At 43.6% G+C, this 12,944-nt stretch overlaps 1 protein-coding gene across 1 annotated transcript in view; it reads left to right on the top strand.

Moving 5' to 3' along the window:
• AASDH (aminoadipate-semialdehyde dehydrogenase) overlaps positions 1-12,944 on the top strand; it is a 36,866-nt gene that overhangs the window by 18,755 nt on the left and 5,167 nt on the right. The window contains exons 8-12 of the mRNA XM_087724700.1: positions 318-490; positions 1,319-1,508; positions 6,272-6,387; positions 7,483-8,239; positions 9,908-10,071. Of these exons, the coding sequence (XP_087580826.1) occupies positions 318-490; positions 1,319-1,508; positions 6,272-6,387; positions 7,483-8,239; positions 9,908-10,071 (1,400 nt within the window). The remainder of the gene's footprint in view (positions 1-317; positions 491-1,318; positions 1,509-6,271; positions 6,388-7,482; positions 8,240-9,907; positions 10,072-12,944) is intronic.

Genomic DNA, 12,944 nt, shown 5'->3' on the forward strand with positions numbered 1-12,944 from the left:
GACAGGAGGAAGAGCCATACAGTAGATAGCAGTCAGATAAGAGGCAGCTGAACTTGAGGTGTAGCAAACATCTCAGAAAGGACTTGCCCAAATATCTTGGACTATGAAAACAATGAGGAGAAATATACTTTCAGACTCTTGCAAGATTCTGATGAAGTAACCTTACAATAAAGTAGAATTCAGCTCATCTGGATATGCTTTGTATCCGAACTATCTCACAAGGCTGATAAATCTCATCCTTTTAAGATCTTTTTAGCCTGCATTGTATGCTTTGATAAGGGGAAGCCTGACTTACCGCTTAGAATTGCTCTGCGTAGGAGGAAGCGGACGCGTCTGCTTCATTGACGGCGAAACCACATTACCTGTGGACACCATGAGAGCCACCGGAGATTTCGTAAAAGTGAAGAAGGCTGAAATGTTTTTCTTGGGGCGGAAGGACAATCAAATTAAGCGTCACGGCAAGCGTCTCAACACCGAGTATGTACAGCAGGTGAGGTAATAGGTAACTATTTATGAAAAGTTTTTTTAAAAACTTTAAAAACAGAAGTGAGTTTGGGCCATGAAGAATCTGGAAGATGGAAATTACCTCAGTTTTTGAGATTACTTCGATATCACTTAGATGGAAACAGACCAGAGGCGGTATTTGGCTGGTTCGGAGCGGTTCGGGCGAATCGGTAGTGGCGACCTACGAGTGGGCCTGCCCACCCACCTCGGCTGTATGCCATCCTTTTTAGCCACATTTTATAAGCCGTGCACATGCGGGCAAGCTGCGCGTGTGAGCAAAGCACATGCACGGAAAGTTACACGTGCAGAAGGTGCGCATGCTCATGAAGTAGGCATGCACGCATGTGGCGAACCGATGGTATACTTATATGAAACCCACCCATGAAATAGACTGTTAGCTACCCCTAGGTTTTGAATACTATCATATTCTCCAGCTTCCATCTGTATTACAACCTAAGGGATACCAGAAAATTTGAAAATAAAAAGGTTAGAAACCCATACATTGAAAAAAAAAACCTAGGAATACACCTTAGAAAATATCTTTAAGAGCCACGGTGACATTTGCACTCAGGCCACCCAGAGGCGTCCCTGACACGAGTGACGTCACGTTGACCACACCCACCCTGGCCGCACCCACCCCACCCACCCCAAGGTCAAACCCAACTCAGAGGCGGCCCTCAATGAAATCGAGTTTGACACCCCCTGGCCTGTGCTTTCATGGGGACTGAAAAGTGACTTGAATTACAAGGGAAGAAAAATCATCGTCCTGGCTTTCTGCAGTTTTGCCCGAATCATCCGTGATTTTATTTTGCAGGTTGCAGAGAGCCTCTGCGCAGGGGGAACCTGTGCCTTGATATGGTACCAAGAAGAAAAATTAATTCTGTTCGTTGCCCCCAAAGCTGTTTCAAAGGGGCACCTTTCAAAAAAGCTCCAGGAATGTCTCCCCAGCTATGCAATTCCAGATGAGGTTTTGCCAATTGATACTTTGCCATTCACATCCCACGGTAAATATGCATATCTATGCCTACTGTACGTCTATTTGATTATATTTATTTCTTAAATTTTATAAGCCCTAATTAAGACAGAATGACACAAAACCAGGCGAGAACAAGCGTACTGATAGAACACCAGTTCCACCAGATCCAACATCGCACAAGGGAACCATCTGCCATTCTCGCTCATTAATTCAGAGACCGATTGGGTGTTTTTCCTCGGCTTCCAGATGTAAATAGCATTTTATTGGAACATCTTGTTACGAAAATAGCTTGCTTTTTAGGGCATGGGGAAACCTGGGAGAAGCCAAGTCAGTCTGATTATGTGCCATCAAGTCAATGTCAGTTCTTATGCGGATCACATGCAGAAATTTTCTCCAGGATGACCTGTTTGTGCATCGTCCTGCATATCTTAAAGTGTACTCGCAACCACTGTGATACTTTGATACTCTGTCCATTCACTTATCTTCTGGCCATCCTCTTTTTCTTTCCACCTTCCCCAGCATTATAGACTCCTCGAGGGAGTTGAGAATATGTCTAAAGTCTGATCCTTTGTTCTGGTTATTTTTTCACTCAAGTGAGAACTGTGGATTGGGTTCCACCACAAAACCGCGGACGACAAAATCGCGCTCGACGAAAGCGTGTATGTGACGTCATCACAACGCGACGAAAACATCGCGCTGTGATCGATAAATGTAAAAATAAAGCGAAAACCTTACCCTAACCCCCCCCAAACCTAACCCTAACCCTAAACCTAACCCTTAACCTAACCCTAAACCTAACCCTTAACCTAACGCTAAACCTAACGCTAACCCTTAACCTAACGCTAAACCTAACCCTAACGCTCTAAACCTAACCCTAACCCTTAACCTAACCTTAACCCTAAACCTAACCCTTACCTTTATGTGAATCGGCTTGCTTTAATTTTTTTTATTTCAATTTTTAATTTTTTTCGTCGCGCTGTGATGATGTCAAATGCGCGCTTTCGTCAAGCGCGCTTTTGTGGACCGCGGTTTTGATGGGTCACGGTGGATTGAGCTGTTCTAGGAGTCTCGTGTTTATTTTCTTGGCTATCTGTGGGGATTCTCAGTCATCCAGGTCATGGTTGTCCCAAAGGTGCTGTTTCCAGAGGCAACTGGACTTTCTGATTTTTCTTTGAAGATGTTTTGCTTCTCACCCAAGAAGCTTCTTCTGCTCTGGCTGGAAGATGCGGAAGGGAAGGATTTCTACTCCTTGCAAACAGTTGGTCATTTGCATTCTTTTTAGTGAGTTGGCGAGGCAGCTTGGAGATTTATCTGTGTCAGTTCTCATCACTCAGGTGACTCTCAGGACACAGATAAACCTCCAGGTGGCCTTAATGACTCACTAAAAGCATGCAAATGACTGGCTGGCTGCAAGGAGTGTAAATCCTTCTATTCTAGAGAGCCGAGGTGGTGCAGTGGTTAAATGCAGCACTGCAGGCTACTTCAGCTGACTGCAGTTCGGCTGTTCAAATCTCACCAGCTCAAGGTTGACTCAGCCTTCCATCCTTCCGAAGTGGGTGAAATGAGGACCCAGACTTTGGGGTGATATGCTGACTCTGTAAACCGCTTAGAGAGGGCTGAAAGCCCTATGAAGCGGTATATAAGTCTAACTGCTATTGCTATTGCTATTCCCCACCATCCAATCACAGCTGAAAAAGCTTGGATGAATAGCAAAATATCTTCAAAGAAAAAACAAGAAAATCCAGTTGCCTTTTGAAAAAAGCACTTTTGGGACATTTTTTGGCTCTCCATGGTATTCTCAGGAGATTTCTCCAACTCCAGAATTCAAAAGCATCAATACTTTTTCTACTCTTCCTTGTCCAGATTTCACTTCCATAGAGTGTCACACGGAAAATTATTCCTTGCACTATTCTGATATTTGTAGATATACTCCTCAACTTACATTTAGTGACCATTCAAAGTGACACGGCACTGAAAAAAGTGATTTATGACCATTTTTCACTCTTACAACTGTTACAGCAGTGTTTCTCAACCTTGGCAACTTGAAGATGTCCGGACTTCAACTCCCAGAATTCCCCAGCCAGCATTTGCTGGCTGGGGAATTCTGGGAGTTGAAGTCCGGACATCTTCAAGTTGCCAAGGTTGAGAAACACTGCGTTACAGCATCTCCTCGGTCACGTGATCAAAATTCGGATGCTTGGCAACTGGTTCATCTTTATGACGGTTGTCATGCCCTGGGGTCATGCCCTTTTGTGACCTTCTCACAAGCAAATTCAATCGGGAAGCCAGATTCACTTAACAACCATGTTACTTCCTTAACAGCTGCAAGAATTCACTTAGCAACTGTGTCAAGAAAGGTTGTAAAATGGAGCAAAACTTACTTAACAAATGTTTCACTTAGCCACAGAAATTTTGGGCTAAATTGTGGTGATAAGTCGACCTATACATATATCTCAGCATCTGAATATATTTTCCAAGGGCTTCTTGGTTAATAATGCACCAAGTTTTAGTTCGTGGCATATTTCTTGATTGCGGGTTGCTTTGCTGTGAAAATAGATGGCATAAGACGGAAGCTATCCACCATTTGCATATTCTACGAAAGTACATAGTCCTATCTCATTCCCTTGATGACCTGGAGCCAGTCTATTTCTCTATGTTTGATCCAGAGTGGGGCTTCCTGAATTGTATGTATGTTTTGACCGAGGCTTCCCAAGAGCATGAAGCGAACTCCTTGTCCCAGCAAAACTTCACAGCCAGCAAAGTCTTTCAAAGGAGGATTTACGGTCACAGATCTTATCTGGCTTGGAGAGCTGCCAGGTCGATATCTACAAAACTTGGCAAGGAATCTCGGAGAGTCACGAAACAATTAAGCAAACTAATTGTCTCCTGCAAACTCCACTCCCCTTTTGCTCCTCTTTTATCTCCTCTGGGAGAGGCCATTCATCATCTGACCCTACTCCCAAGTCAGCCCCTGTTTTTTACTTGTTCCCTTCGTCTGGCAACTCTGTGCATGCGCACACTGGGAACAGGCTCCAGCTCTTCATCTGCCTCACTGATGTCTGACTCTGAAGGCAGCCGACAGCTGGCATACAGCTCTGGCCCCCTCTATGCCTCTGACACAAAGCCATCATCAGAGCCTTCCCCAGACTCCAGGACTGGCCCATGTTCCTCCCCAACCTCCTCACTGTCCGACTCTTCTGCCTGCTCCGCTGGCTGCTGGCAGGCCACAACGTTATAGTTGTTGCATCTCATATTCCATGAGATGTTCTGAGATTCCCATATTTCTAGGCACGCTCCATAACTTCACATGGCTGGCACAGTCCAAGATGAATAAACAACATACTGTCTTCTTTTTGTTATCCTTTGGTTTTCTCAATTTTCCAGGATACATTAGCAATCGTGTTGCTTGTTCTGTGACTTATTCTAAAGCCATCTTGGAACATCTGGCATTTCTGTCCCATTTAGGGCTCCAATCTGTGTTGGATGATCCTAAGCATTATTTTAATAGTATGTAAGAAGTCCGACTAACCTAAATTGATGGCTAATCTGTGTACCGCTGATTTGTGTTCTAACCAGAATCTCAGCATTCAGACACTGTGCATGCTATGATGATGTTCTTATTTCTCTTATTCAGATATATCTATATCTACACTATGTCTAAGTGTCTGAATGTGTGATTTGGAATAGTATAGACCGATATATAGTACGCATGAGAATGGTGCAGTGGCCTAGAGGTAGAGCTCTCACCTCACAATCAGGAGGCTGTGAGTTCAATCCTCGGTAGAGACAGATATTTCTGTCTCTAAGAATATATCTACTGGGGGGGGGGGGGGGGACTCCGCATTGGTGACAAGAAGGGCATCCAGCCAATAAACATTAAGCTCCCTTCAGTTGTCCAGACTCCACAAGGGATTATGGGGTCGTTAAAAGATGATGATTTTTTTTTGTGTGTGTGTGTGTGTGTGTAACCTGTTTGTAGTTTTACTTTCACTAAAGTCATTTGTGGACTCCAACCAGTGGTGGTTTTCAAAAATTGTTCGAACGTACTCTGTGGGAGTGGCCTCCTTTGTGGGAGTGGCTTGCCGCCCATGTGACCGGATATGAAGATGGGGCTGTTGAGTTCCCACCCCTACTCGAATTGGTTGTGCTTGTTGTGATTTTAAATTGTTGTATTGTTGTCTTGTTTTTTGTCTTTTTTGTATTTGTTCCCCTCCCCTTGGCTTTTGTTCAGCTGCCCTGAGTCCCTTCGGGAATAGGGCGGCATACAAGTCGAATAAATCCAATCCAATCCGATGACACTTGTCAGAACCACCTTAAATTACCTCACACACAGCACTGGCATGCATAAGAATATGATGTAAACTTGTTTTTTAAAAGGCATCTTTGGTTTGCGTTAAAACAACTTCAACACACACAATGTTATGATTGCACCGCAAACGCAGTAGTCATCCTTACCTTTCACAGAGGCACTGAGTTTTATAAATAGGAGCATGATAGTGTAGAATAATCCTATCCAAGGACCAGTGGTGGGTTTCAAAATTTTTTGGAACCTCTTCTGTAGGTGTGGCCTGCTTTCCGGGTCCACTGGTGGAACCTCTTCTAACCGGTTCGGTAGATTTGACGAACCGGTTCTACCGAATAGGTGCGAACTGGTAGGAACCCACCTGTGACTCAAACATACATGTAGATTGGATAGACGCCTGCAGTGGAATGTTAAGTTACAATAAAGACATAGGAATGCTTTGTTTTATTATAATAAACACTTGTTTTATTTTTTTGCTTTGGACAAAGGCAAAATTGATGTGTCCCAGCTGAACCAGATTTACAGCAGCCACCTGAATTCTCAAAAAAGTGACAGCAAGCTAAGCGAACAAGAACTCTGGGAAGGCTTGCAGAGTCTCTGGCAGGTAGTCCATTAAACTTCATTATTCCCATATCGTAAGAATTCTCTTAAGCATCCATAACTCAGTCATTTGAACAAGAGGGAGAGGAACGGGAATGAATACTCTTGGGTCTTCACATTGGATCATTGACTTGGATTCTTTGCAATGGCGTTAGAGGAATCATTAATATTTCTCGAAAAACTCAGGACTCGGATAATGGTAGGCAGTTTTAATGAATAGTGCTGTGTCCAATGAACCATGAATGCTTGCCTCTCTGGGATAAGTTGAAGCACGACTTATTTTTTAAATAAAAGCATGACCAAAATAATCAAACAGATCCAGCATTTCTGCATAGGTTGAATAGCAGATATTCAAAATATCTGCTTTATTTGCTGCCACCTGTTTCTGATTTATTATAAGTGAGAAGACATATTGAAGATTAATTGTATGCCTTATCTCAGTGGTTCCCAAACTTGGCAACTTTAAGACTTGTGGACTTCAACTCCCAGAATTCTGGAAGTTGAAGTCCACAAGTCTTAAAGTTGCCAAGTTTGGGAACCACTGCCTTATCTAATCAGCAAGCACCAGGACAGAATTAAATTAAATTCAACAGTGAGCTTCTAATTTTTATGAATGTTATTCTAATTTTATTAGAATCCACATGCAGGTGGATTTAGGGGGCTCCCTCTGGTAACCTTGAGATACAGCCTGTTGTGCCTTCAAATGGTTTCTACCGTACTGCTCTAAAATGGCTTCTACTGTACAGCACAGTGGAGTTGCCATGGTAACGGCTTCAAAATACTCCACAAGGGGGCTCCCTCTGGTAAGGGGGAAAATCCAACATTAGATATTATGTTTGGTCCGGACATTTTCATCAAGGCTTTGATTATTTTGATGACAAATGTATGGCCATGATCAATAAGATATCACTTTCCTTGATGCTTCTGGGTACACAGGGACAACATTTGTAACTAATTTACTTGTTGCTGAAATCAGGGTTTGGTTCTTACTGCTTTGCAAATTACTCACTTGCTTTGCGACTAGGTGTGTAATTCTGATGGAAGCTAATCTATACACAATAACGCTTTTCTTCTTCCTTTCTCTCTCTCCCTCCCCCAGTCTATTCTTAATCTTCCAGATGGCTCCAGTTGTATTTTGGAAGAGTCACAGTTCCTGCCTAGTGGTGGGGATTCTTTAAAATTGCTACAGCTTCATGATGAAATTGAACGTATGGTAGGAAGGCCTGTTCCTGGCTTAGTAGAAATTATTCTCAATCATTCCATTCGCGAGATCTACAAACATGTCCTCAAATCAGCTTTTCCAAGGGACAACCTAGCTATAAGCAGCCACAGTGTTGTAAAAAGGAAACTGAGTGACCCTCTCGGTGAAGAACCGAACAATAAGTGTGTGGAGCTCTCCCCGGAAAATCCGCTGAAAACTGACGTGGCCACCATAGGTTTTATCGCCATAAGTCGAGGAAACCACCTGGTGTCTCTCGATGGGCCTTTGAAGAGCCAGATTGAAGCGGAACAAGCAGAAAAGAGTGATGGGTTTCCAAATAGCGACACAAATGTAAATATAGCAGAAGATTATTCTGCGGAAGGAAATTTGGGTGAAGCAAATCTTGGCGAAATTACCCAAAAGCTGACGCTGCGTGTAAGATGGACCTCGGACCTCGGCAAGTGCGTGGATGCCTCTCCGCTAGTTGTAATCCTGGTTCCTGACAAATCATCTGCTCTTGTTTATATCGGATCTCATTCTCATACGATTCAAGCGATTGGCTTATATTCAGGCAAAGTGAAGTGGACAAGAAGGCTCGCAGACCGCATCGAGTCCTCCGCGTGTGTCTCTAAGTGTGGAAACTTCATTGTTGTTGGTAAGTATTCAGAATCAGGGATGAGCTGCTCCGGGTTCGCCTGGATTGAGGTGATACTCTAGCAAAGATTCTGCGCGGTGTGGCGGAACTCCCAAATCCCACTTCTGCCTGGCCCCGCCCACCCTCCCCTCCCAGGTCTCCATACTGCCCATTTTGGATGCCAGGTAAGTGTATGGGCTGCATGGAGGCTCAGGAAGGGCAAAAAGGGGGACTCCCAGAGGCGCCGGAAGGCCAGAAATGGGCCCGAGGAAGTCTCAGGGAGAGCAAAAAATGGGCCTCCCCGCTGGGTTGCAGGAAGCTAACTAGGCCATGCCCACCATGGCCACACCCACTCAGGAACCGGGCAGAGAACCCGCTGCTAAAAATTTTGAAGCCCACCTCTGTTCAGAAACCTTGATAGTTATCAGTGGGAAATACCATCAAACAATAATATATATTTGTAACATAAAATGCAATGAACAGTGTTGCAGGATCGAATATGGGTTGGTCACCAGGACTAGAGATTTAGTCTTCAGAGCTTCCGGTCATGTTCTGGAGCCCATCCTCAGGAAATATGAGCCGAGGTGGCGCAGTGGTTAGGGTGCAGTACTGCAGGCCACTTCAGCTGACTGTTATCTGCAGTTCAGCGGTTCTAATCTCACCGGCTCAAGGTTGACTCAGCCTTCCATCCTTCCGAGGTGGGTGAAATGAGGACCCAGACTGTGGGGGCGATATGCTGACTCTGTAAACCGCTTAGAGAGGGCTGAAAGCCCTATGAAGCGGTATATAAGTCTAACTGCTATTGCTAAATATGTGCTTTGGGCTATTCTGTGTGTGGTATTTATATATTGTGTGTAGCTTTTTAGCTGTTGATTGGGGTGTTGATGGCTGGCTATTAGTTGTTGGCTGTTGTTTCCAAGCCCTTAGGAGGATGGGCTCCAGCACGCGTCCAAAAGCTTGGAAGATTAAAACTCTGGTCCCAGTGACTGACCCAAATTGGATCCTGCAATGTTATCCTGGAACACATATATTCATTTGTGAATGAACAGTATTGTAGATTCAACAGTAATGATTTTATGAATTCACCTTAATTGTTTGAAGGTTTGAAAACTGGATCGGTGGCTACAGCGATTCATTTTGACTGCTGCAAATGAAATAAGTATATGCAGGTCTGGGAAAAATATTTTAAGATTAGATCATCTCCTGCAGAGTCAGAAAAGCATCAGTACCAGGGGGGGCTCCAGAGAAAGACCAGCATTGGCAAGATGGTGGATTGCATAATGTTGCAATCAGAGGTGGTATTCAGACCAGTTCGGACTGATTCGCCACAACTGGTAGCGGAAATCGTGGGGGGGGGGCTGCCCCCTCCCGACTCTAGGCCTCCCTATTTAGGCACGTTTTTGAGGCCGGGCACATGCGCAGAAGGCTGGGCGCCGGTGTGGAAGGGGCACATGCGCGTGAAACTAGCGGGCACGCACAGGGCAAACCAGTGGTAACAAAATATGAAACCGACCGCTGGTTGCAATCCAAACTCTGGTCCTTTGGTATATGCCTGTTTTCCCTACAAGGCCTACAGGCATTTGTTGTGATCAGAACTGTCTGTTTTGAACTTGAAAACATGTTCACATCTCCGGTTAGAATGTTTTTTTCCCAAATGCACCTGTTTTCTGTGGCTGTGATTTTATGCAGGTTGTTATAACGGACTGGTGTATGTCCTCCAGAACAGCAATGGGGATGTCCACTGGGCATTTCCCACGGAAGATGCTGTGAAAAGTTCTCCAGCTCTGGATCCTTCCACGGGATTAGTCTTTATTGGATCTCATGACCAGCATATCTATGCTTTGGATATCTATGTAAGTCAGTGCGAATGTCGAGAGATAGCTTCATCCAGTTTGGTTAAGGCAGGGGTCCACACACACCCCGGGCCAAGGCCCAGTACCAGACCACAGCCCTTTGGGAACTAGGCCACACAAGCAGTGTGTGCACCAGTGGTGGGTTTCAAAAATTGTTCGAACCTACTCTGTAGGTGTGGCCTCCTTTGTGGGAGTGGCTTGCCGCCCATGTGACCGGATATGAAGATGCCGGCGACACTTGTCAGAACCACCTTAAATTACCTCACACACAGCACTGGCATGCATAAGAATATGATGTAAACTTGTTTTTTAAAAGGCATCTTTGGTTTGCGTTAAAACAACTTCAACACTCGCAATGTTCTGATTGCACCACAAACGCAGTAGTCATCCTTACCTTTCACAGAGGCACTGAGTTTTATAAATATGAGCATGATAGTGTAGAATAATCATATCCAAGGACCAGTGGTGGGTTTCAAAAAATTTTGGAACCTCTTCTGTAGGTGTGGCCTGCTTTCTGGGTCCACTGGTGGAACCTCTTCTAACCGGTTCGGTAGATTTGACGAACCGGTTCTACCGATTAGGTGCGAACTGGTAGGAACCCACCTCTGGTGTGCGTCCACCATTTGCAAATGGAGCTGCATGTGTGTGCTTGTGGAAGTATCCCCCCTTCCCCCCCCTCTGCCACTACTGGTCCACAAAGCCAAAATGGTTGGGAACCACAGTACTGTAGGCTACTTCTGTTGATCACAGGCTGCCAGCAGTTTGACAGTTCAAATCCCACCAGGCTCAAGGTTGATTCATCCTTCCGAGGTGGGTAAAATGAAAACCCAAATTGTTGAGAACCCAAATTGCTGACTCTGTAAACCCGCTTAGAGAGGGCTGTAAAAGCACTGTGACGTGGTATATAAATCTCAAGTGCTATTGCTCTTAAGAGCACTGAGCTAGAAATTAAGAGACTATAAGTTCTAGGCCTTTCTTAGGCCTGAATCCATTTCAGTTTATTTCAGGTCTGTCATCCCTCTGTCTCAGTCCTAAGAAAAAGATCTTTGAAAATGTTACTGAGAAAACTGTGTGTACACCTGTCCAGGTAATCATCAGGAACAAAGACTGACTCAAAGTAATAATAATAATAATAATAATAATAATAATAATAATAATAACAACAACAACAACAACAACAACAACAATAATAAAAACTACACCAACAGAGTTAGGAAAATTTTGAAATCTAAATTGAATGGTGGAAATACAATCAAGGCCATAAATACCTGGGCAATACCAATTATAAGATACACAGCTGGTACAGTTGGACACAACTGGACACAAGCTGATTTGGACATTTTGGACCGAAAAACCAGGAAACTAATGATAATGCACTACAGTTTACATCCACGTGGTGATACTGATAGACTGTACCTGCCCCGAAAATCAGGTAGCAGAGGATTATTACAAGTGAAGCAAACAGTTGAAGAAGAAAAACATGCACTGGCTGATTATTTAAAAGAAAGTCAAGAACATCTATTAATCGAAGTAAAGAACAAAAATCTACTGAAGGCCCAACAGACGAAACAAGAATACAAAAAAGATCTGATAAAATCAAGAATGGAGAGTTGGCAGAACAAAGCACTGCATGGCCAATTTCTGAAAAAATAAAAGATAAAGTGGACAGTGAACAAACTTGGTTATGGTTAACAACAGGTACATTAAAGAAAGAAACAGAGTCACTAATCCTAGCTGCGCAAGAACGAGCTATCCGCACAAATGCCATTAAGGCTAAAATCGAAAAAACCTCTGATGATACCAAATGCAGACTTTGCAAAGAAGCTGATGAAACTGTTGATCACATACTCAGCTGCTGTAAAAAAATCGCGCAGACTGATTATAAATTGCGGCACAATTCAGTAGCACAAATGATCCATTGGAATTTGTGCAAAAATTATAATATTAAAACAGCAAGAAACTGGTGGGAACATCAGCCTGAAAAAGTCACCGAAAATCAGATGGTCAAGATCTTGTGGGATTTCCGTATACAAACCGACAAAATACTGGCGCATAATACACCAGACATCACACTGGTTGAGAAAAATAAGGTCACAATCATAGACATTGCAATACCAGGTGATAGCAGGGTCGCCGAGAAGGAACATGAAAAAATCGCAAGATACCAGGACTTAAAAATCGAAATTCAACGACTATGGCACAAACCAGCAGTGGTAATTCCAGTGGTAATTGGCACACTGGGTGCTATTCCAAAAGCACTGGAATTACATTTGAAACAGTTAAAAATTGACAAAATCACCATCAGTCAAATGCAAAAAGCCGCACTGCTTGGATCTGCACGCATATTACGAAAATACGTTACAACGTCCCAGGCCCCTGGGTGGGGCCCAACTAGTAACCAATACCAAATCCGGCGAAACAACTGGCCGCTGTGATACAATTGTATAATAATAATAATAATAGTTGTTGAATTTCGATTTTTAAGAAATCGCAAAATACCAGGATTTAAAAATCGAAATTCAACGACTATGGCACAAACCAGCAGTGGTAATTCCAGTGGTAATTGGCACACTGGGTGCTATTCCAAAAGCACTGGAATTACATTTAAAACAGTTAAAAATTGACAAAATCACCATCGGTCAAATGCAAAAAGCCGCACTGCTTGGATCTGCACGCATATTACAAAAATACGTTACGACGTCCTAGGCCCCTGGGTGGGGCCCGACTAGTAACCAACGCCAAATCCGGCGAAACAACTGGCCGCTGTGATACAATTGTATAATAATAATAATAATAAAAACTAGGACTGTTGTTATTAATGGGAATGTTTTACAACCTAGTATTCATTTCCTATCAAATCAAGCCGTATGGAT

The sequence above is a fragment of the Thamnophis sirtalis genome, unplaced genomic scaffold, assembly GCF_051295495.1.
Source record: "Thamnophis sirtalis isolate CommonGarterSnake01/CBP01778 unplaced genomic scaffold, rThaSir2_p1.2 scaffold_10, whole genome shotgun sequence".
NCBI lineage: Eukaryota > Metazoa > Chordata > Lepidosauria > Squamata > Natricidae > Thamnophis > Thamnophis sirtalis.